The sequence below is a fragment of the Python bivittatus genome, unplaced genomic scaffold, assembly GCF_059951505.1.
Source record: "Python bivittatus isolate LINGU-HERP-01145 unplaced genomic scaffold, Pbiv_v1 ctg000570_np1212, whole genome shotgun sequence".
Taxonomy (NCBI): Eukaryota; Metazoa; Chordata; class Lepidosauria; order Squamata; family Pythonidae; genus Python; species Python bivittatus.
The window spans coordinates 8,385,899-8,412,537 of NW_028277097.1; the positions used below are offsets into that span (position 1 = coordinate 8,385,899).

The following is a 26,639-nucleotide window of genomic DNA, read 5'->3' on the forward strand; positions in this document are numbered from 1 at the left end:
GGCTTTGTATATGGTAACAACTACCAGGATATTGAGCTTTTCATTGGAAATCATGTATAATTCCCTTCATAAAAAATGGCAAATTAAGTTGTGGGAATATAGATTGATATCAAAAAACAACCCTGTGACTGAAACAAAATCTGACTGAGAATTTGATTTCATTTGGAAATCTTTCTTGGATTGTAATTCTATTTATGAGCTTGTACTGCATTCAAAGTTTAGTTTTCTTTTAGCATAAGACTTTAATATTTAAATTTTTAATTTACTACACAGAAATAGAATTTTTAGACAGATTTTTTTGCATTTTTAAATTTTAATAATTCATATTATTCTGGCTATTGTTAAATATTGCATATTGATCTGATTTTTATTTAATCCCATAATGCTTGTAAATCTATTTTCTACATTCTTTTCTTCTCTTTTCTGTTTTTCTTCTTGTGTTAAGTATCTACTAAAATAAAAAAAAATAAAAAGAATGTTTATGTTTATTGGGCACCTCATGGAATATTTAACAAGAGATGAGTATCAATCTTCTTATTCTATAAATGTAATATATTTGAGAGGAAACATATGTTTTGGGCTTGATCTACAGTTGTCCTGGTTTGATCTAATATTCACATTGCTGTTAATACAATTTTGGAAAGAAAAATAAGTTTAAAGATGTAAATGTGATGTTGAACTATACATCAAAAACTTGGAATTTATCAGTTCATGAAGAATTATTGACTAATCAAATTTGGAGTATAATTGAAAATATAATTTTGCATAACTGAAAATAAATTATCAATCTGGACCTAAAATCCTGAATTGAAAAAATGGGTCTACTTCCAGCCTTTGAATTATCTCATTATTAATGAAATTGAAATACTGAACAATATGGTCTATGTGGGCAAGGTTTAACTTACTGTTTAAAACTGAATACATGTTAATTATAATATTATGTTATTGTCTGCTTGACTTTTTCTTTTCCTTATTTTCTGTAGGTTGTTTTTTTTTTGTATTAGCAATGAACATTTAAACATTAAAAAAGCAAAGAGAATTAAGAACATATAGGCAGCCCATTTATTGAAAATGAAATTATATGTGTATATCCCAACATGCTCTGGGCACCTTTAGAAGAAAATGCAATATATTTAGGAATACAGAGTATCTATTTAAAATCATAATCAAAAGCACTTGTTCACTATATGCTGTTAAAAACTGAATACTCAGGTACTTTTGGAAAGCATTTAATATTGAATGCTCAAATGGTGTTCAAACCTATGTCAAATAATTACTCATTCAATAAAAAAAAAATCTAAAAAACTCTAGTAAGATACTGACAACTAAATATCAATATTAAAACTGTAGTACTAATTGCAGTTTTTTCAGGAGATAGAACATTAATAAGTAAATACTATGTTATCAACCTTTTTAAAAACTTACATGATTAAGCAGAGTAGAAAGCTTTGCACCATCTTGAATATTTTTTTCTAAGATGTTCAGAACTTTCACTGTTTTTTCAGTTGAAAGCTAAAAAAAACCCAAACAAACAATAAATGCATGAAAGGAAATTAATTCATTGTTACTTTTCTGTTTTTGACATTTAGATGGATTGGACAAACCAAGATCATGTATTGTCATATTGAGTCTCTTTCATGTCTTTGCCAAAAGTGAGATGAAATAGCTCTGAAGTAAAATGAAATTGTTCAATTTTGCTCAGTATTAGCTCTTTTTTTTAACAGCCTGCCAAGGACCAGACAGAGTTCACTCTGGACTACTTCAGAAACACAACAAACAGTAGAATTGTTTTAACATAAAATAAGGATAAACAGAGACATTTTTTTTCAGTCTCCCCCAAATGGCTTCAATATCAAAATGCATTCCAAACCAAAAATATCTGTGAAAGTCCCTCATAAATATTTACTATGTCTTCATTTTTAAAAAAACAGTAACTTACCCTATCCATGATGCCCATGGCCTTAATTTTAGCTGATTCACTGCCCAATTCACTTAGTTGATGCTTCCCCAGTAATAACTCTTGAGGAATTTCATCATCATCACCTGAAAAAACAAAAGAATACACATTCACTTTTCCTTTTAATGTACTTGAATGACAGCCTTATTACAAAAGTATAGAAATAAAGTTCACAAAATTATTTCTCTGGTTTTCTCTTTTTGTGTATAAAGCCACAAACCTATTCAGACAAGGATTCAGAAATTAATAATGAAAGAAAACGGCTATAGCAGCAAAATATTTGTCCAGCATCTGAAGGTTGAAATGGCAGCAATGGCCCCAGCAGATATTGGAGAAACCTGTAGCAGTGCTGAAGGGGAAGAGAATGGCATCAGCAGGATGGCATCACAAAATATATGTTCAGTGATTGCAGCATGAGATCTGGGAGAGGAAGTAAGTAATGAAGATGGTAATTGACTCCCCCAACTCAGATTGCTATGCCACTCTAAGCTAAGTGGCTTTATCATGGGGCTAGGCCCCAGGGAGGATTATGTCCAGAAGAAGTATGGGACAGAGGAGAAAATCCACACACACACACCACTTTTCCCCTGGAGCCCAAGCAGCCACAATGGATGCCAGAGGCTGAGCCATGGCAGTACCAATATCAGGAAGGCCAGGCCAGAGAGAGAGAGAGATGGCACAGGGAACATCAAGAGAGGTTAGTAGGAATACTCTGGAATCTTGACACAGAAGGGAACAGAATATAAATAGATACGGAAAACAATAAATATAGGAATGTAAAATGGGGTGTTGAATTATGAATTACAGAACAGAATAAGAAAGAAGTAGAGGAAGGAATGAGTTGTATATGGGATAGAGTTGAAACCAATTAAGAAAGGTATAAAGCAACTTAAAAGATAGGAATACCAGAATAAGAACACAAATAAGGCTAAGAGTAAAAATAAAGAATAAGAATTGGAGAGTCCAATACAGTAGAATGAACTGGTATATATATTAAAGTTTAGTACTGCTTATTGTAGAAAAAAGTTTATTTCTGTGCACCCAAAGTGCAGAGAAACATTTTCACAATGGGAGTCGGCCTGTGTCCTGGGTTTCTTACTATACCTAAATCTATGACAAATATTTATATACTTTTAGATTAAGCAAAATACACTTCCATATATTTTCTCAAAAACAGGATGTACCCATGATGACTCCTTAATCAGAGTTTATAGTTAAGTACAAATGCATGTGTCTATGAAATAATCATCCCTTCCCACAGCCTCATGTGTTTCAAAATCAATTGCTGCTCAATTATTTAGCTTATTGTGTTGACTAGGTACTCCAAGAGATATTGTATACTTGAGCTGACAATACAGTAGGTCTTAAGGAATTCATTGGTCAGTTTTTTGGCTACATAAATTGGGAGCAAAATAGCCATATTATGATTAGTATGTCATCAACTCCTTCAAAAAGTCAAAGATTGCATTCACATATAATGCCACAGATCACATGAATGACTAGTCACACCAGAGTTATGATTTCCCAATACAACTTTTAGCAACATTTAGATGTTGGGCCAATGAAAAAACACTTTAGGAAAAGTGTACTTCACAACAAAACTCAATTGTCCCAACAGATCTTAAAAGGAATTCCTTTTATACCAATTCTAATTACTCTTTGTGAGGCATACAGGTTAATAGCTGTAGATGAGGATGGTAGAATTAGTCTCAAAAGTGTGTGTGTGTGTGTATACATACACACACAGACCAGTTTAGAACAGAAAATACCAGTGTCATGGGAGCTGAGGGAACAGTATGGTTTAAAAAAGTATTTACCAAAAAAGCTTTTAAAAAAGTATTTACCAAATGCAGTAAAATCCATGTCCTCCAAGTTGTCCAAAATATTTTCAACTGAAGCACTGAACCTCTTGAATGTAGAAGAATCCATCATTTCTACAAAACCCAGGCAATATAATATAGTTTGAGTCATGAATAATTAATTGCAATTAAATAATCAAAGCAGGGACATTTAAAAAAATAAAATACCTTCAGGAGTTAACTTTGGTTCATAAGCTTTCCTTTTCTTTTGTTTTTCTTTCTTCTTCATTTTTCTAGCCACTTTAAATATAAAGATATAAAGTTTATAAAATGAAATATTTGCAGGAAATGTTATTTTCTATATCAATATATTACTATACAAATGTTTTTCAACTGATGGTTTATAATATATCTAAATAAATAGTATGAAAATAAATTTAATATTTATTTATTTACAGTCCAAGACCAAGTCACAGAATTTAAAAATACAGCACACCATTAATACATGTGTAATAGTACATGCATATATTAAAGGAAGAACCATTATAAAGTTAACATTTCATTGAAGGCACCAAACAGTTTCTATAAGCTAAGACTATAAATAAAAATTTTGCTACTGCCTTCAAAACACCTGGGTATTGGTAATTTAATAAGAATACCTCAATCTCCTCATCATGAGTATAATTTATTAGACTCAAGAGTGGGTGTATTAGCTCAGATTGCCTGTGTGAGCACTTTAAAAGGATGTGTGAAACAGATTCACCCTCTCTGAGCAAATACAAACTCGATCTTCATATGGAAGGTTGGCATATCAGCCAGCTTAATTTAATAAAAGGACTATTGTTTATTTATTTAAATTTGTTATAGCTGCCCACTCCAGTAGACTGAGCAGCTTACAAAATCATAAAAACAGTTAAAAACATACACCACAGACAGCTTAGGCTAAAACAACTGTAACAATAACAAAAAACAACAACAGGAACCCCACACACACATTGGCTCCAGGTCTGAGACCAAACCCAGGTCCTAAGAGCTTTTTGGAATCCCAGGAGAGAGGGCACCATCTGTATCTCTGGATGGATGCTGTTTCAGAGTGCGAGAGCCACAACAGGGAAGGCATGCTTCCTTGATATCAAAAGGTGGTATTATTTAAGAGAGGGGACCTGGAGTGCACCCACTCTGCCAGAACCTACTGGGCTGGCAGAAACAGTTGGAGACGGGCAGTCCTATTACCTTCACTGAGACTAGGAGGAGGAGAATAATCATCCATGTCCGAGTCTTCTGGACTTCGAGTGCGATATCGACTGCTACCAGAACTCCTCCTTCCTTCATGATAATGGCTACTCCTTTTATGATCTCCAGAACGTCTGTCATGCTCTTCATATTCCCAGGCTTTGTCATCGTCTCTGTCTTTTTTATGTCTTTTCCGGGAAGCTAGAAATAAACACTGTTATCAGCGCAAACGAGATCTACAAAGCTTCAGTTATGAGAAATAAAACATGCAAAATTCTTTCTTGGCACAGCAGCAGTCTTTGAGGAAAAATTTCAGAAAAACCAATTTGTAAATCTTATTGAAAATTTTAAAAATCATATCATCATCATCAAATTTATTCCCACCCATCTCCCCTTAATGGGCGACTCTGGGCAGCTTACAACTCATTAAAACAATAAATAAGAATTCAATTACATAAAACCTATATAAAACAATTACTAAAAAAGAAAAGAGTCCAGGAGGAGGATGTTTCAGAGCACCAAATGCCAGGGCTCTAATATTCAAGATTTAAAAATTATCATTTTCAGGGTCTATTACAAAATGCCTGTTCAGTCTTTAATTATGCCTTGCTTAGCTACCACAATGTTTTTCTTCCCAGTTTTAATTTCAGTTACTTAAACTTTTGGGATAAATCCCACAGAAAATTATTCTTTTCCACAAGGGAAATCTTGCAACCTAATTTTAGCTTAATAATTTTGCTTCTGCAACTGGTTCTGCTGCAGAATAGCTTGGTTTTAAATAAATAATAAAAGCAATATCCCATTGCACATGCAGATTTCATATTTATTTTGCTAATTTGAAACCTTGTATCAATAGCTATACAAAATTGTCTTCCCATAACATTTGCAGCCCTAGCTCAAATCCTATTTTATATTCAATTTTGATTCTAAATTTTCAAGTTCTCAGAGTCAAGATCTATTCCAATCACAGCACATTAATTTGATCCTAAAGCTTCCTGTCCCATTACACCTCTGCATCCTCTTTCATGTTTTTTTAAAAAGTGAGCTTATTGACTACTGCCTTACTAAATTACAGTGGTACCTCAGTTCACGAACTTAATTCGTTCCGCGACTCTGGTTGCGACCCGAATTGGTCACGACCCGAATCAAATTTTCCCATAAGGTTCAATGTAATTACGGTTAATCGGTTCTGAACCATATGTATTTTTTTTTTTAAACCGCAAAAATATGAAACAAAATACAGTACGAAGAGAGAGAACGCTAACCTTGCTCGACGCGACTTCTGGAGTGGAGGACAAGAAGGCGGGTGGGGAGGCGGTTATTGCTTGGAGGGAGAGTCCCCCTCCCTACAGGAAGTCACGACCACGTGTCACGGGAGAGAAAATGGCCACGGATCCTGTTCGTCACCCAATCCAGCGTTCGCGAACAGAAGCAAAATTTTGCGAACGGAGCTGTTCGTGACCCGAATTGGTCGTGAACAGAAGCGTTCATGACCCGAGGTACCACTGTACATCTGCCTATAATCTACTGTAGAGAATCTGTTTATCAGATTATTTAATGAACATTATAGTTTTCTAGGTTTAGTACAGGTAGTCCTTGCTTAACAACCACAGTAGGGACCAGAAAATTGGTAATTAAGCAAGGTAGCTGTTAAGTGAGTTGCCATATGACCAGATCTGATTTTAGGACTATTTTACTACAGTCATTAAGTGAATCACTGCAGTCATTAAGTGAATCATGTGGTCTTTAAGCAAATCCAGCTTCCCCAATGGATGTTTTTTGCTGGAATTCACTTAACGACCATGTGATTTGCTTAACCGCAGTGATTTGCTTAACAACCATTGTAAAAAAGGTCGCAAATCACAATCATGTGACTGCAGGGGTGTGCAACAGTTTGTGACAGTGGTAAGTGTGAGTACAGGTCATAAAGCACTTTTTCAAGGCCGTCATAACTTTGAACTGTCATTAAACGAATGGTCGTAAAGCAAGGACTACTTATGTTTCCATTAACAAGAGGTGTGTGTGTGTGTATGTATATATATATATTGCAGCAGCTTACATTGGCCTCGTGTGTAAGCTGCTGCTCAATTAGCAAGACTGATTTGCAAATTGCTACAAAGATATCAAAAACAATGTATTGCAAACATCAAAATAAGAAATCACCATTCTACTTACTTTCAAAAGCCTCTTCACTGTCATTATCTTCATCAGAACTAATTTCAGCATATTTTGGTTTTTCGTTTACTGTGCTACGCTTACGTTTATTCATTTTCACTCGTTCACAAAGTGGCATGGTAGATTCAATTTCTGCTAGTAGTTCTGGAGGTAATTCCTTTAACACTGACTGATCTATGCTACCTATTAATCAAGAGTAAACTGTAAGTGAATATAAATCCAAATACAGTGTTAATATCTGCAAGACAAGACTTATTAACATTTTATACTGCTTTTCACATCAAACCCCCAAGCCAATTTATAAATTATTAATGTTACAGAAACTTAAAAACACCCAATATTATCTGTTTCTATTTATTAAAAATGGAAAAAGTGTGGTGAAATGTAAACATGACAAGAACTCTGTTGTAAAAAAGAATCTAAAATGTTTCCATCTCATTCAGAAGCTATCTACCTCAGTAGATACTATATAAATATAATACATAGCATTTTCTTTGCAATCATTTGTTATTAATTTATTGTTGGGATAAGCAAATAGTGTGTGTTAGCATGCAACAACACCTCTGAAGTTATTTTCTATTCACAGATATAAATTATATTGACAAGATTCAGATTCTTTTCTTATAGTAGAAAGAGCAACTGTTCACATACATTTACAGCGATGTTTACACACAAGTACAAAACCAAATAAATAATAGAGGTAGCACACATTTTTCCCTATATATGACAATAATAAGTAAATGCCAAAGCCAGCGGAATCAGATTAAAAAGTTCTTCCAGTCCACCTTCTTGAATGTATCTGTTCATAATGAGATGCTACCTAACACTTTGCAAAGAACTTTCACCCATAGACATGAGAAATATCTTCAACAGTGCAAGTTTCAAAGTGGTGAAAGATTTACCAGTCTATAGCAGAATATATCAATGAAGCAATACATATGCTCTCAGTTTTCTAATAAAAGCAAAAGGCTTTTCACAAAAGTATCTCTTCTCCCATTGTTGTCACAACACTTGAACCATATTTTCATTCTATTGAAAGTTATAATTCATATAACTGCAATAAATACATAAATAAAATTAATCTGTTTTAACATCTATTTCCACTTCCATATATAAGACTTTTCTCCAGATAGTACTGTAGATTAAGACCCATTTAAATATATATTTACATTTACTTTAAGAATTATATGAAAATAGAAGATCAAATATTGTCATCTGAAATTAATCTGAAAAGTATTATTGAAAACAAGAAATAAATACACACTGGGACTGATTTGTGGAATATTATGGTTGAATGTTAGAAATGAGATCTTTAACTCCAATGATTATATTTGTTTACCTGAAGAATAAGCAGCACTATTTTGCAACCTAGTATAGATTAAAATTATTAGCAGACTGAACATTAACTTTTCTTCATTTACCTAATTTTTATATACATTTGTGAACATACAATTTTTTAAAGTCACATTTCTGTCATCTTCAGATAGAATACCTATTATGTATGTCATGGTAAGCATTTATAAAAAAAATACCATTAATAGCTGAGAAAAGATAATCAAGCCCATAAATAAGAAAAAAGGTTATACTGTAGTTTCAAAACTAAGTCAGCAAGAGAAATATAATAAAAGCAAGTAAATTAAATTAGCTTTAGATAGCTAATAATCTGATTAATAATCAGAGCCACACTCATCAATTAATTTTCAAATAAGTTCTTGAAATGGATATTTAAACTGTTCATCTGAGACCCTTCTGGCTGTGTTGTTGCAAGGATATTTTTGAGCGCAACTACCTTCTCAGCTATGTAGCTTTGTCATCTATATAAGCCCTTTGGTGCCTAATTCATTCTAGCATGAGACTTTTTGTGTGTATGTATTTTGCAGCACATTACATTGTTTTGCTTGCTACAGAAAGTTTAGACATGACAAAGGTTCAGGATCTCATTTTAAGCTCTAATTTGTTCAAGAGAAAATATACAGCTGAATTCCTCCTTCCCCACTTTTTTTTTTGGAGTGGGGAGTGGTTTGCAACGTTCTGTCATTGTTCAAGAACAATAAACTGGGACTAGACTTCCCCAAAAGTTTGAATTGAGATAGGCAGTTTACAGCTATCTGTTCCGCCTGATGAACAAAATAACCTACTCATATTATCCCATATGCCTTTCATTCAAACTTGGAGCATAGCTTGAGTTCCTGAATCCATTCCTGATGGCTGAACGAAACTGAGCAGGAATGATCCAGCAGCATGAACCAATATGCTTTCTCACGGACAATAAGACAGCACTTTCCACAACACTGGCTTTCTGTATGAATGTAGCAATAGAGTTTTAATATTTTAACTGTTCTGAAAATGGAATGGACCAATATCACCAGCCCAGATACAAACTGAAAATCTTGATTATTAAGAGATCAAATTATCCCATTGTAAACTAGAATCACTGAATTAGAAGGAACCATTTGAACCACTGACTTCAACCCTCAGCTCAGTGCAGGAATCCAAATTAAACAGCTCCAATGAACAGCTCTCTAAATTCTGCTTGATTACATTCACAGAACTAGATTTGACAACTAATGTAATAAAAATATTCATTTTTGCATGGAAAGATGGATGGAAATAAATCAAAATAAGTGTAACAAATATCTTTATAAATTATTTTCAAGTAATTATTAATAATAATAATTTAATTGTTGAGGAAGGACTTTTTTCTTTTAATATTTATAGTCAAATTCATTAAGATATTAAGCATAATGGATAAAATTTTGCAATCTTACCTTTATTTGATTTGGATGACTTGTTTTTGTTAGATTTGAAACAAGAGCTTCTTGATTTGTCTTCTCTGTCCTTAATAAATTTTTGCACATCATCCAAAGAAAGCTTTTGCAGAACAACTACTGGTTTAGCTCCTTTGTTTAGATCTTCTACTAGTCCAATCTTCTCAACCTTATTCTTCGATTCACTCTTAATTTCTGATTTCCTTGCTTCATGCATAACATTGCCATCTTTATCACGTTTTATTTTTGGAATGATAAAATGTTTTAAAGCCCCAGATCTTCCCCCCAACAAATAACTGGGAAACTCAGCTTTACTATCACTGTGTGCTTTACTACTATCCATTTTGCTCTTATTACCATCTGTCCTCCGATCATCTTTACTGTTCTGTGATTTAAAACTTGGCCTATCTGGTCTTAATTTACTTTCCTGTTTAATACGAGGACTGTCTGGTCTTGATCTCTGATCTCCAGAAGACAGCTTATCCCGGGAATCACCAGACTCATGTCTGTGTTTCCTTTCTAGTCTCTCTGCTTTTGTGTTATCAGATCTAATGATATGCTTAGAATCATGTTCACCCTTACTTGAAGATCGCAAATATTCTGGTCTTCGTAGCTTTGATGCATCTCCTCTGTATCGCTCTGATTCACCCCTGTCCTCAGTTTTTTGTTTAAGGCTATCATGATCCCGCCTCACAGAATCAGAAATTGAACGCCCATCAGGCCTCTGTTTTAATGAGTCAGACCTTTCAGATTTCACCCTGGAAGGATCAGATTTCATGTCCATTTTATATTTAGATATATCAGGCTTCTTCTCCAATGAAGATTTACTAGAATCACGCCTGTTTTCATGTCTGTGTTTAGGGGTTTCTGGCCTGCCTTCATTCTTCTGCTTTGGGGTTTCTGGTCTGCCTTCATTTTTCTGTTTTGGAGTATCTGGCCTCACTTCATTTTTCTGTTTTGGAGTCTCGGGTCTTTGTCTTATTTCCTGTTTGCCATTATTTTGTTTACCCTCATTTTGTTTCACATCCACCTGTCTATTTTCATGTTTGCTTTCATGTTTAACTTCTGCTTGCTTGCTTTCACAGTGTTTAGTTTCAATCCTTTTACCCTCATTTTGTTGTATTCCTGTTTGTTTGTTCTCATTGTGTTGTACTTCCATCTTTAAACCTTCAGAATCTGACTTTTTCCTTAGAGTTTCAGGGAAATTTTCCGTTTTTAGTTTAAGTACTCCAATAACATCGTCTTGGGGAACAAATACAGAACCATCATTACACTGCTTTATCTCTTCAGGCTTTTTGATAATGTCCAAGTCCTGAGTAAGAACTGCCTGAGAGTCTGCCCGTCCTGCTTGCTGTAGATCGATACTAACCATCAAGGCTGGCCGTGACCCATTTCCTGCAGAATTTGTCTCCTGAGAAGCTGGTTTATTTCCTCCTGTAGCACCTCCAGCCTCCTGTGGAAAGGAATCTTGTTTTCGTTTCTTTAAAGGCTTATCTGCAGATCAAAGAAAAATTAAGTTAAAAAGTGCTTATCATTTTACAGAACACTTTATGTAGACACATGAAAACATATATTTTAATATGTCCATACAAGATTATATAATATTGGACTACTGCACATTAATTACATAATTGATGTGGAACATTATTTGGAAAGTATTTACTAATCCCTTTGTAAACCATTTATACAACACTGATAATAATTGTGAAAGGAACTGTAAGTGACCCATGGTTGGTACTTCCTCAAGTCTAAGTTCTTACAAATCAGTTTGAATGTATCAAAGAAACCAAAGAAGCAAGTTGCTTACATGTATCTTGGGTTGTTTGAGTGATCACCTAAGCATTCACATATGAGCGTGGCACGTAAGCAGACTTTTAGCCAAAAGGTTCTAAACTAAAACGTTTAGGTACCATTTGAGCTTCTTTCTTTCTTTCAGTTCAGTGATGGCCAAGAGAGGAAATATTTCTTGACCTTAAGTACCAAGACAATGGGCGAGGAGTGTAGCTTTTATAATGAACAGAAGACTATTTGAAGAACCAAAATACACGTGAGCAAATTGCTATCCTTCATGATTTTTGCAGATCATATATATATGGTTGAACAGTAAGCCAACTTACAGATCATAAGAAGCTATATTTCACAGCAATGAAAGCAATCTCTCCCAAAGCTTGCACTAATTATGCCCAAAGTTCTAGGCAGTAGTGTCATAAAAACGTAGATTAACCAGAGAAGCACTAAACACACATCTGGAAAATGCACACATACATCAACCACAACAGATATTGTTGTGGCTCAAGTTGAATACCAATGCCAGTAAGCAGATAGAGCAGATAAGTGTACTTTAATGGAGAATAACAAGAAGCAGAATCAAACGTATGCTTTCTTTGAGTATAATAAGGAGATGGGGGATTACATTCATAGCAATTCTGTTTGATTAGCTTACTGCAGACTGCAGATTTCCTGTTCTGTATCAACTGCAGACTTCCTGTTGTAAACTAAAGAAAAATATCATAGATCTGTATGGAAAATAAGTGAAAACCTGAATGTTCCATACAATCAGTGCTAGACTCAGAAGACTGGAATACCAAAAATCTCATTGTCTAGTGTGATTAAATCTAGATTATCTACTTGTTGAACCTAGGTTTCCTTCACCAAGTGGAACAGAATCACAAACCACTGGTGACACAGACATTAAGATATGCTTGCTATCCAATTACAGTAGTGGGAACAAATAAAATTCCTCTCTATCTGAACAAAAAGGCTTTGCCTAGGGAAGTACCTTGTTGCAAACAGCATTATCTTTGGCTGTACTACAAACACTTTCATCTATGCCTTCTTCATGTGAAATAAATTCTTGAAAGAGACAGTTCTTGATCAAGTTCTTAAGAATGCTTAGAATTTGATTCAAAGAATCAATAGAGTAGGATTCTTCCAGGCTAAGTGAATGGCCACCAGAAAAAATCATTCGTCCCAAAGTGGAACCACAATATGCAATATAGACACGGATAGGATCCATCCTGACTACTGATGTGAAAAGCTGTACTGTCTACAGTAGGACTGCACTGATATCTCTGGGTCTACATTTCAGCCTGTTCAAGACACATCTACAGTAGTTTAATATCATGATATGGCTGTAACTGCTCAAAGATATATTCAGCTAGCAACTGCTATCCCTGGTCTATTGTTCCAGACACCAACACACTAAGATGCAAATACACATTCTAAATTCTCTTCGGTTTGGCCATGATGAAAAATTTGAAAAATCAAGATTTCAGAGATGCATGCAAAGTTTGGAAATCAAGTCTGTGCTATCAGTTGGACTCACATCTGTTGCACTCAAACTGCTGTGATGAACTTGGTCCAGGATAAGGCATGAGCAGAGTCCACTTCAGCTCAAGGCTTGTCTTGGAGCAAGACCATGAGACTTTCTATCATTTTCAGCATTACTCCAATGAAGTTGGTGGTCTGAGTCAGATTTAAGGAAAACTTCTCTGCACTGCAACAGAGTCAGAGAGAAGCTCACCTGTGAAAAGTGATTTCAACATAGAGCAAGAGTCTGCAATGTGTAGAGACCACTAACAGACAGCTTTTATGTAATAGTACCTTATAACTTATACTTGGAAATGAGAAACAGCTACCATTTAATGAAGACATGCAGTACTGTAGCAAATCTAAGAGAACAACTAGTGATAAGCAAGAGTAAAGGAGAATCACCAAGAATGATTCTTGGTTATGGTGTTAAGAAAGTAAGAGTTTTTCAGATCAACAGCTGTTTACCAGACACTCAGAGATGAGTACTGTGTGAAATTAGTATCTGAAAATAAAACATTCTTAGGCCCAGAATTGGCCTCTATCTTCAGGTCTGCTTCAGCATGTAATACACAAGGAAAAGTGTTAAGAGCTAGTGATTCTCAGTCCAATAGGGATTCAAGCTACTATTAAGTAAACTATCAACTGCAGACTTCCTGTTATCAACAAAGAGAGTCAGCTCCTTTCCAGTCCACCATAAGGCTGTGAGAAAAAGACTGAAATTTTTGTACTATTATCCTTTTCATCTTAATAAATCTTGCTAAAGAAAACTTGTATTTGAAAAAAGAATAACTCAATTCAGGCAGCTCTGAAATCCCTGACAAAAATAATTAGTATATTTTCCAAAAGGCAATAGTGTAGCTCTTCTATAGCGTTCAAGTCAGACAGGGGCAATATACATTTAATCAAGAAGAAGGGATGTTGAAGTACTTGAGAAAGATTCCCATAAGCAGAAGAAATTTAACCTCTGTAACACCTCTATAGGATCTACAATGGTTAAAGTGAACTCTCTATAGTAATCTGTTATCTAGTAGTCTGCAAATGCCCCAAAAGCATGAAAATTAGAGCACATCAAGTAAAAAATTAATGTAAAGATGGCACTTATGTACATATCTAGATTTTTAAAAGACAGATCCCTTAAAATTGAGCTAGATAATGATTTTTATCCTTAAGAAAAGAGTTGGGATGATGGCTGACAGAATCATTGCCAAGTGAAGGGAAAGTGGCAGTTCAGAGGATAGGACCATTTTATGCACTGTTGTTTTTAATTATTTTAGTCTGTCTTTGTGTTGTTTAGAAGAGATTCTTATCATTCCATGGAAGATCAACATTCTAGCTAATTGCCCATGTGAACCTTGCAAAGCCACTCACTGAGTGAGATGGGCAGTGACTAAATTTGAAATATAAATAAATAAAATAAATGATAGTGTAGTGCAATCAAATCATCTAGTTTTAGCACAGCAATTCACAATATCCTCAGCATTATGATTTGTTGCTTGGACAGGTGAGGCATCTCTGCTTCAAAGATTTTGGTTAATTCTTTGCTATCTTTAGAAAGCTTCTCCATAAATGTAGAGACATCATCCCCATTAAAAATGTACATATTATGCTATGCATACCTGGTAGTTTGTTATGTAGAATGTTATAAAATACATTTATTTTCTCATTTTGTCAACCAGTTACCTCTTTTTTATAGGCAAAGTGTGTGTAAGAGAGTGAAGGAGTACTACAGAATCCTGTTTCTGGCATGAAATCTTGCCCATTTGGAGCACTGGTGCTCCTATCAAGGCAGTAGACCTTTGATTACAGCTGAAACATCAGGTCAACCTATGGCAGCTATTTTCTGCAGCCTCAAGAATATGGGCATCTGAATAACTGTTCAGTGTAGGCCCACATACCTTCTAAATGTGACACTGGGTTTTGATTACCCACTCCAACAATGGGAGGAAGATTTATCAGAATTGGAGTCTGGTTAATCCTCTTCAAAGTCACTTAACTAAACATTTAAAGTTAAATGGTGACTGTGATTGTGAAGGTAAAGTTGAGACTGATGCAGTGGTCTTTTGTTGAGAATGAAACAGTACAGAGATCATATCCAAGTAGCTGGCATTGCCCCAATTTTAGCATAGCCTTCCAGTACATGAACTGGAGGAAGTAGGAAGGAAATTATAGGATCTTAATGTGTGAAATTGTCCATAAAAGTTGTGATGTTAGCTCTGACACTGATAATTGCAGAATGGGTACTTCCAATACAGTAACAGGGATGGGTGAAAATGATGAAATCCTGTTAGAAGAAAATTATGCAACTTCTTTTGGTCTACAGCAAATAAGTAAGTAAATGGCCCCCATCCCCACACAAACAAGGTTCCTACATGTCTGAGAAAACATTATGGAAAACCACTTAAAATCTGGGACCATCTAGGTGTAGACAAAGCAGGATTACATGGAACTTCAGGCAGGAGTGGACCAACCTGAATAGGTATTGATAAATTCATATGGCTGGGGACAAGCTGGGCAGAGATCAATGAACTGTTCAGCTACCAGAATCCACTTTGATAGACAGCTCCTCTGTACAGTGAGGTGGTTTGCCTGAAATAATGCCAAAAGACTGAGAGAGATCTCTGCCATGTAACCCCATCTTCCCAAAAAAGAGTGTAAAAATGAGAAACCCAGCTGCATCAAGTCTATGTGGTGAAATGTTAACATCTATGAGATGGCCCTTACCAAGACAGAAAAGGCACTGAGCATGGCAGATAATGAACAGGACCTTTCTCTCATAACTATGTCCTAAACAAACTCTAAAACAGGTGACAGATTCTAACTGCTCCCCCCACAAAAAAAAGAAAAATACAAAATGGAGAAAGAGAAATATGCAAGTTGGTACATGTGTTGAACTACAAACCTCAGCAATAAAACTCTTCAAATAGAATTCTCTGTATGATGCAAAGTTTACATTTCAACTCAGCAACATCCCTAATTACCTGAAACCTACCCGTATGGATTTATTATCAGCTTCACACTGTTGTCTTAAGTAATAAATATTTAGTAGCCTTCTGTGAACTTGCAGATTTCCATAGATTAAGCACTACCCAGTTGTAAAACACCATCAGAATTCAGACCATCCCCCATATAATTAGCCTGCTAGCTGATTAACAATCTATCTGTTTCTTACGTTTCCAAAAAGAAAAGTTTTATGCAAGACTTTCTTATATTTTGTGGAGGTAGATCATAAGCTTAAGATACTTACGGATTTTTGCCATCCTGACATGCATTTGTTTATAATTTCAAAATGTAAAAGCTGTACTTTAAACTTCCTAAATTACCAATAGTTTAAAATGAGTTCTCCAAACTAACAGCCCATTGCAAGAATATATGAAAGATATCTAATTATGAACATTTTACCATGGATAATGTCTCAATATAAATAAAAATTAAATTAGTTCAGAAATGTAGTATGAATAGGTAGAATACTATTCTAGTTTAAAAGTACATATTAAATATTTCACCTAATCAGAAGCGCAACAGTGTTTCATACTACCAGAAGGAAGGGAATAAATAGCCTCTCATGTTATCTCTGAAATTTGAAAGGAGTAACTAGATTTAGTTCATTTAATCTAAGATGAATGCGACGAAATAATATATATAATCCTGGGAAACAAAGTTCTTGGATATTTAAATATGGCAAAAACAAGACAGACAACAGTGCACTGTAGATAAAAATTACAAACTCATGCTATGTTCACTTTGGCATATAATGAAATTAAGATAATGCATAATGAGGATAATTTGAAAACATTTAGTTTATATGCAGTAGAACCTGGCAATTAAAGTAGAAAAATGAAATTTTTGTTTTGCAAAAAGCTAAAAGTAACCACAACCTCTGGCTCAATGCATGAAAGAAAATATATGGTGTGGAGCGCACCATATGATTATATCTCCAATGATCAGATTGTCCACAACCTTGAACAGCTTCTAACCTTGAACAGTTTCTAACCAATGGTTAAATTAATAATAGATTTATAGAGATTAAATTCATTTTGTCATTCATTGGCTATGGTATCTCCATACAGAATTTTCTATATGACTTGAAACAATGCTACAAGTAACACTTCTTCATCTAGTCTTGTAACTATGTCACTGTAACAAAGCAAAAGTAGCATTTATTCTGCATACATACTGACTCATGATCCAGCTATGACCTCCTTATAATCATCTCTTGAAATTATGTTGTCTACACCAGTCATTCCCCAAATATACTACCATATGCATAAACTTTAATTTTTTACATTTTCATGAATTTCAGCCTATCTTCGATATAACCTTGATTTAACATAGTGTTTTTATCTTGTTCCAGGTAATAAATATTGAAATGTAATAAAATCTGTACCAGCTCATGAATGCCAAAAAAGTCTAATTTCAATGAGAATATATGTATTGCTATTTCCAGATTTGAATGTTCAAATAATAGCATATAAATCCTTCAATGTTTTCTAGTCCACATTTCTCAAATTATATCATGACCGTATCACCACAAAAGCCTTGTTACAATCTTAATATGTTCAGTTCAACTGAGCAACTAAATCTCTTCCATAGTGTCAATTCAATCAATTTAACAAGATTTGTTTTGAATAAAGGCATGCTGTCTACTAAGTTCTCTTCAAGGAAAAAACTATGCAGCAAATGAAAAAAAATCTATTAATAAAATATACTCTACTTTGAACATGTTATAAGGTAAAAGCTCTACATGGGGCTGCTCTTGAAGCTTCAACTGGTGCAAAATGCAGCGGCAGGGGCAGTTATGCGTGCTCCTAGAAGAACACATATTACACCTCTGCTTCACGAGTTGCATTGGCTGCCGGTTTGCTTTCGGGTCCAATTCAAGGTCCTAGTTTTGACCTTTAAAGCCCTTCATGGCACGGGGCCAGGTTATCTGAAGGACTGCCTCTCCCCGATTACATCAGCCTATCCCATTAGATCTGACAGGGAAGGTCTGCTATACGTTCCATTGGCCAGGGACTTGCATTTGATGGGTCCCAGATGGTGGGCCTTCTCTGCCATGGCTCCCTCCTTGTGGAACATTCTCCCTCCTGAAGTTAGGCTCGCCCCTTCACTGCTGTTGTTTAGGAAGTCCCTCAAGACCTGGTTGTGTCATCAGGCCTCGGGATCTTTGGGAACCGGAGACATTCTTAGATGGCTCCACTGTAATTGATATTCAGCATTCTCCATGGGGTTTGTATATTTTAAAATCTAAATTTTTAATTTTTTGATAACGTTTTTATTTTAATAATCACTTTTTATCTTTTTTTAATGCTTGCATTCACTTATTATTTAATTGTTGTACGCCACCCAAAGTCACTTTGTGTGAGATGGGCGTCTATATAAATGTGACATGTAAATAAATACATACATATAAATGTATCTTTGGAACAAATATTTGATTTAACTAAAAAGGACACTGTTTTGTACATAACCAAATCTTACAACTTAATACTTTGGTCTACGATTATGGCACATAAAATCAGATTGGCTATTTGAAATTTTTCTTTGTAAGAAAGAAGGAATTTTGGAATTGAAATCACGCACATCGTTGTTCAGTTTAAAAGGATTCCAGATATCGTATGTTCCTACATCACCAATTTTACAGTTCAAATGTTTTAATTAATTATGCAAGGCATAGTCTTCTTTTCTGAAATTACCTTCTTCTTTCTCTTACATAGGTCTATGATGATCAGAATAATGGTACATTGCCTGTTCTAATCTAAGACCACTCCATTTGTTATTTTTTCACTGCCTACTGTTCTCATTCATCTCCAATTCATCTATAATCATTCTTCTAGAAAACCCATTTTTATTAATACACTTTCTTTTAATGTCTCACCATTTCCTCAAGAAATGTACTTAAAACAACTTCCTTAGAGGAAAAAACAGTTTTGTTTTTTTAAAGATCCTATTTAAACTGTTAACTTTTTACAAATGCATCTGAAAAAAGTACAATTTAAATTTCTCTGCATCCACAAGATCAATTCCAGAAGATCTTACGGTCTTCAAAAAATCTGAGGTAATAAATCTAAGGCAATTTCAATCCTTACATTCAAATACAATGAGATTTATTTCTGAGTAAACGTAAGTGAAATTGCTCTACAATTATGACAGTATAACTGTCAAATGTGCTCCTCTGTTGAGAGTTTAGAATTATTCAATCATAGTTCTAGTGTTGATTTGAATGACAGATCTTCATGATATGTCTTTGTCCTATTCATACACCACACTGAGCCATAATATGGTTTACTTGATTCTAGTTTAGGATGCTGTGAAGGTAATTTTAATACATTTGCTAAAGCGTGCTGAAGTACTATAGTGTTTTGTGATTTAAGAACCTAGTCTGTGAACAGATTTGAATAGGTTTCAGCAAGAGGCCATGTCTTTGTAAAGTACTATTAACTGCCAATATATAATAAGAAATATACTCTTCTACAATTCTGTATTTTGAAACTGCCTTCTGTGTATTGTCAAAAATGTATCCCTAAAGCAATTGCATATGTCTTTTCAACACTAAGGATATTCAACTATTTTTTAGACTACAAGCATTTTTACCTTTGTCTTGCACTTCTTTTGAAAACCGTTCCCTTTCAATAGCTGATTCCCGTTCTATCCGTTCAATTTCAGCCAATGCATCCAATTCTACTTCATCATATGGCGTAATAGTCCCATGCTGTGAAACCTGTGGATGTGTCTGTACCAAAGGATTTTGAGGTTGTTTTGCAGAAACTGAAGTGTTCGGTTGTAAAACAGGCACTTGTTGCGCCTGGAGGAATGCTGTTTGTTCATGCTGCGGCAAACACTGAGCAGCATTTAGAGGCCTATTAATATCCTGTGGAGTAACTGGCGTTTTAGATGTCTGTCCTGGATACTGCACATTAAAAGAAATATCCCCTTCTGATGCATTACTGTTTTCCAAACCAGAAAGCATATCATCCTGCTGGTCCATATCTGAAGATCTTATACGAGTGAGTCTTAACGTAAGTTTAGTTGAGTCCTTGGATGGAGAACTAATAATATCATACATTGCAGCTTTTTCAGTCTGGTCTTTTTCATCTTTGACTAACTTCATTTTCTTTTGTTTCTTTTGCTTTCTTTCTGGAGAATCTAACAATATGTCTGGGGGAACATCTCTAGGTGATGAGTAAGGTGGAGGCTGAGATGGAAGTATTAAAGGTGGTCTTGATCCTAGAATAATAATTCAGAAAAACTGAGTAGTTATGTAGATTCATATTTTCGTGACAGCACACACAATGTAACAACCTTTATTAATAATTCATACTGATACATATATATGTCTTTACAAAATAAAAAATGAATTCTGAAAATGAATTATTTTTACTACAACAAAATCTATACCTATCAATCTGGCAATCCACATCTAGCAGAAGAGTCACTCTAAGAAATATGGCAAGACTTTTGACATAGTAAGTTCACAGTTCAGATCAAGGTTGTCAGCTATTAGAAACAAAGATTTTAAAAAATCAGCCAATGCAAGAAGTTTAAAGATGGTTAACTCCCCGCTACAGTGATGAAAGACCAAAATAAAATATAGACAATAAAACTGCATTGCAACATACACACATAACATCAAACATAAAAAGCATGCATATTTTATATGCAAGAAGAAAAAAAATTTTTTTAAAATAGTTAGCAGATTAGTTGCCTTTGTTTTTTTTCAGTAATTGACTGATACCATTTGTACATAAGAATTATTGTATATTTACAAGCTGGACTGTGGTTGCCCAGACATTATGTACTTTGTTATTGTTTATAAGCATCACATCTTCTCCAACATTCAGGCAATATATTTCAAAGGAATAAGCAAAGTGGACTTCATATCACATCTTTTAATTAATCAAATGCACTCCTTTTCTCTGATGAACTTTTACCTTATTTTTGTCTCCACAAAAATATTTGAGATATCATCTAGAGTCCATTTAAGGACTCAAGTGGGGATAAAACTCGTGTTTTTTTTTTAAATCAATAATTATTCAAGTTGCTCTTTGTCAACTAAAAATACTTCCCTTTCTTGGGTATAAGTCTCTTCTGCCCTTCAGAAAATAGGTAGGTAGAGATTAATAATTTATATGAGGCTGTTGCATTTTCAGCTAATCAGCTTAAATTCACAAATATGAGAATTTAAGATTAATTCAAAACATCACTATACTACTTCACCAATAGATAGGGTATAGCCCGTGAAGCAACTAGCAAGCACTACTTTATAGTTTTCATGATAATATCTATACTTTAAATGCAAATATATTTGAAAAACAAAGTCTATATATATAACACAGGCATATGCTTGTCTACTTCATTTTTATAGCTATCTTTTAAACTTTACTACTGTTTCTAACATGCAAATGTGAATCTTACCATGTTGTGTGAGACAAGATCTAGCCCTTTGGTGCATCATCATCCTGATCTACCCATAAAACTCAGATTTTTAAAGATTTGCCTCCAAAGAAGCCATTTTATTTCATTAGGCTAGATACTGTAATTACATAAAAACTTCATTTTTTTAGATATCAGCAACTGTATAGTAGTGTTTTTAATTAATATTATTTATTCCTTGTCCAAAGCTATCATTCCAGCACTATGATATGGAGTTCAAATCGTGTTTTCAGCATCCCAGATAAAATACAAAATGGATTTTGCACAATCTCTTATAAAAAGTATCGTAAGAATCATTATTTAGTGTTGAACTTTAGGAGCTGGCAGTTACATTTTATTTTTGTTATGCATTTTTTAAAAAATGAATTACCTAGAGAACACAGTATCAATTAGAATATCAGGTATACTTTAGAGACTAAAAAAGAATATACAATTTATGTAATAGCACTAAAACATATTATATACATTCATCTCAAACTGATGGAGTAGTGACAATCCCTAATGAAAAGTTTCCTGAAAATAAATTCCGCCATTGAACGAGCTGCATAAAAGGGCTATGGAATTGCTTTTCTACATTTTTTCAAAACAAGTTTCTAATAAATCTGCTTTGAGTTTAGTTATTCTGGAAAGGACTTCAATTACATTGACCATTTACTTCCATCTAACTTTGAGATATTAAAAAATAGAAGTCAGCAAAGGAAATACTTAACCTGAAGCTGTGATAATTATATGCAATTCTTCTGAAGAATATTTTGCAAATAAATATAGCTAAAGCATATAGGAAGACAAACATAGACTTACAACTCTACAGTTCTATCTAAATTCAAGAACACGTATTTCCAAATATTTTATCAGGTAGCATGGTCTACCTGAAAATTTCCATGATTAATTTATCCTTAAGAACCCTACTGTGAATATGGAGGTCTTTTAATTAGATCTGTTTTGCTTCTTACGCCACACCTTCATGTGCAACTTCAACAAATATAAGTGGCTCAGTTTGACTGGCATCAGCAATTTTCAGGTTCTGGAACAATTCAAATTTGCAAATGCTCACTGCTCCATCAGAATGCTTGTCAAGAGATGCTCTGCTAATCAAATAGTAAATCTATTCCATTTTGGTACTTCTTTTCCCCAACCAGGTGTTGGCAGATAAAGAAATACTAATCTGTCATCTCTTAATTGGATCCTGATAGGATCCAATTAAGGACAGTCTTTAATAGTAAGGATAGCCTTTCATTTCTATTAAAGTTCAGCAGTTTCTACAGATGAAAGTCAATTTCACTCTGATGCCACAATATATGTATGTTTGATACCTTAGTACATATTTAGGAAATCCTAAAAGATATATTCTTCCAACACATGACCTGTCATACTGTGCCTTAATTTCCCCCTCCCTTTTATCTGCGAACAGTCACAGCTGGAAGAGCCCACCCCTATCATTCAGAAATTCATCTAAAGAACAGGAAATACCAATCAATCAGCAGTAAACCAAATTCCAAAACTTGTTAGCTTTTTCTGCAAGAAATTAGGGATTGTTTTTTTTATTGTATGTTGACTTTATTTGAAAGCTTGCTCCTCAAAATAACTGTTGCCAGGATGCTCCAATAAGTCAAAGATGCCCCTAAATTCTTTAATTGTAAAAGTCAGTGCAATCGTGTTTTGAATCAGCAATGTTACTGGTATAAACAATTTTTAATGAGAATAAATAAATGGTCTGTAGGCAAACCAGAACAATTTCTGATAACAAATACTAATTATATGTAACAAAAATACAGGTCCACTGAAACATTTATTTACTTTTTAAAAGCTGATTATTTGATTAAAATAACTGAAATCCCCAAACCCAAATTCCACCTTTTCCACAAAATTTCTCTTATTATCGTATTATTTTTATTATGATGAAAATTCATTACCATTCTTCATTTTCATTCATTGATACTATTGTTAGTTCTTGAAATCCAGTCCACGGATAGTGTTGATTTTCTTATTTATTCTCTAATAATTTTAACCAAAGTAGAACGGTTCCTACCAATCTATATAATTCAAAAATTCAGAGGTTTCACAGCATGCAAACCTTACAAAATTTTTCCAGGTTTAATGAACTATAAGGTATATTCAAAGCATCACCAGTCACTTTAGGATTGACAGACATAAGGTTTTAAAAGAAGGACACACAGTTGTAACATAATTAATTTGAATGCATAAATAACTAAATAAATAAATAGCTATTAAAAATTACTTTACATTTAAATATTAGACCAAGGCAGCATTTCATAAACTAAACTTCACAGGTAGAACTGACAAATATTTAAAATGTGGCATGATACATCATATGCTACATAATTCATTCAGACCTTCAATATAGAATGTATCCCTCTACATTAAAGGGAAACAAGCCATAAATAACAACTGGTGATTCAATGGAGTCTATATCCAACATGCATTTTTATATCTTTATACACAAGTTTCTTGCAATAAATGGCTCTCCCTTCCTGGAAGAGGACAAAGGAAAATAAACTCAAATTTGAGAAAATGATTTGATGGCATTCTATTGTATAAATACTCTTTTTTTTTTTTAGATTTATCAGTAATTAATCTGGCATAATGGATGCAGATCAGTAATTAATCTAGCATGATGGGCTCCGTGACATAATTCCTGAAAGAGGAAATACTTACCGGTAGCAAGTTATCAAAATATGTATCAAAATCTCGGGCTTTTTTAAAATCAAGAGGACTTTTAGGAATGAATACACAAACTCCTAATATACTAAGAGTAAGAACAAGTTTTTTGATCAGTTTTTACATTTCTGAGCTCCAAAAGCACACCTTTGGTTTAACAGTATGCAGATAAATGGCATGGAAACCAACTATTTTTGAAGACTCTAAGAAAAGATCAGTTACCATCCAAAAAGTAAGTAGCCATCCTTTCTGAAACAATCTTTCTTATAAAGTTAGTACGGTTCTAATGTTAGTTCTGGCTTTTATTATGGAAAAGAATAAAAATCCAGGAAGTGAAATAAAATTTAATATACTTAAATAGAAAATTCACAAAAAATTATTCACAAAAAATGGAGTCTATAATTCTATAACTTAAAATAATTAAATCACTCCCATTAACTTTTTAAAGCCAATTGTTAACAGGTATACAGATATCACTCCTGAAAACATGTTAGGTGATAAATACGTAGGACATAATTTAAGCTAAGAGTTTGTTACACTCATGAAAATTTAAATATCGTACGTTTTCAATGCAGGAAATTAATATAAAAATATGAACAATGTCCTTCAGATATTTAGTGAACACGATAAAGTAATTCAGGATGTTTTGATCTTCTATACAGCCGAGGCAATGAACATTCTTTCAGACCACCCAAAAAGATTTTAAAAAAAACAAAGTGGATGAACTGATCAACGTAATTCCCCTTTTACCTTTGTCCTATAATAATTATTGTCAGCTTAGCATGTACTAAAGTAAAAACCAAAGCCAAAGGCAAAGACAAAGAGAAAGGGAAAGTGTGTATGTACGCGCACATGCACATTTCTTAAATATTTATATTTATATTAACTCCCCAGTTGAGAATACCTTTCCTCTAAAATAGATCTGGCTTGCACAATCGATGCTCTTCACAGGAATGACTTGTTTATTTCAAGATCCATTTAGTTGGAAGACTTTGTTTGTGATTTATAAATCATGCTATATTTGTTACCATCTGCTATTGTAATGAAGAAAATAAGTATCTACCACTGCTAATAAAAATTAATTAGAAACAATTAAGATAGCATTATGATTTTAATTATTAACTATTAAGATAAAAGCTTCATCCAGAAAATCAGCAATGCCAGGATTCCATTCTTTTAGACCAAGGATGAGCAATCTTTCAGTGAACAATGGCCACACTTTTTTTAACTGATACTTTTGCTTTTCATACACTGTATTGCTGAATATAGTGACATTATGACTTCATAATGTCACTATGACTTTATGACTATGACATTATGACTTCATAATGTCATTTAGTGACATTATGACTTCATAGGGACAGGCAGAACCAAGATTTCCAGACCATTTGGTAAAGGGTTGACTTGTATCTCTGTTACCCCAGTGAGAGATGGGATTGTATGAAACTCTGAAAGGCAGTTAAATCAAATAATTCCTTTGAAATGATTCAATGCATCAAATCCTGCAAATTGCCTGTGTGAAGACATGCTTTTTATCAAATCAACTGTTCAAATCAAATAGACTCAATATTCAAAGTGAACTGACCGTTCAGATTCTCAAACATTCAGATCAAATTAACCCAGTAAATCAAATTATTTAAATAAGATGATATGTGATTCACGTACTTTTAGTATGTAATTTAGAATAATTTTAAACTGGACTTTTTTTCTTTACTTATAGAATTTCTCTTCCATTTCTGCATGAATTGTAGATTGAATTTTTAATGCACAAAACATTTTAATTTTAAAATTCTCATTTTTCAAAATTAATACTGAATTTAAATATTATGATTTCACATTTCAGAAGATCACATTCTTCTTATATAACCAGAAATTTATCTCTGTCAAAGATTATTTGTGGATCTAAACCCCAAAGGTGATGCCAACATCTAATTTTTTTTAAAGGGACAGAAAGTGAACATTAATTAATTGCCATTTGAGAATATCATGTTTTGTTTTGTACTGGCCCATCTAACTTCTTTGTCATAATCTTACCATTTGGAGGGGCAACACCCATCCCAGAAAAGATTGCACATCCCTGAACTATATCAGGTACTTTCTTTATTTGAATTTTCAGAAGAGTCCAATTAGAAAAATACAAGACTATAAAAATACCTTTGGGGGTTCCATCACTTCCAGCGGGAGAACATACTGACTGTGGTGATCTCAAGGAAAATGATGCAGTGTTCCTTATTGAAGAATCACCATCCTAGGATAATTAGAAATGAACAAGTTTTTAAATTATTA

General features: G+C 33.8%; 1 protein-coding gene across 3 annotated transcripts in view; it reads right to left on the minus strand.

Moving 5' to 3' along the window:
- The window catches only part of NIPBL (NIPBL cohesin loading factor), a 184,207-nt gene that overhangs the window by 69,664 nt on the left and 87,904 nt on the right, over nt 1–26,639 (minus strand). For all 3 annotated transcript variants that reach the window (XM_088153054.1, XM_088153055.1, XM_088153056.1), the window contains exons 8-16: nt 26,508–26,601; nt 19,836–20,468; nt 9,933–11,426; nt 7,165–7,347; nt 4,990–5,190; nt 3,985–4,056; nt 3,802–3,891; nt 1,940–2,043; nt 1,426–1,512 (exon numbers count right to left, since the gene is read on the minus strand). In XM_088153054.1, coding sequence (XP_088009180.1) covers nt 1,426–1,512; nt 1,940–2,043; nt 3,802–3,891; nt 3,985–4,056; nt 4,990–5,190; nt 7,165–7,347; nt 9,933–11,426; nt 19,836–20,468; nt 26,508–26,601 — 2,958 coding nt within the window. The remainder of the gene's footprint in view (nt 1–1,425; nt 1,513–1,939; nt 2,044–3,801; nt 3,892–3,984; nt 4,057–4,989; nt 5,191–7,164; nt 7,348–9,932; nt 11,427–19,835; nt 20,469–26,507; nt 26,602–26,639) is intronic.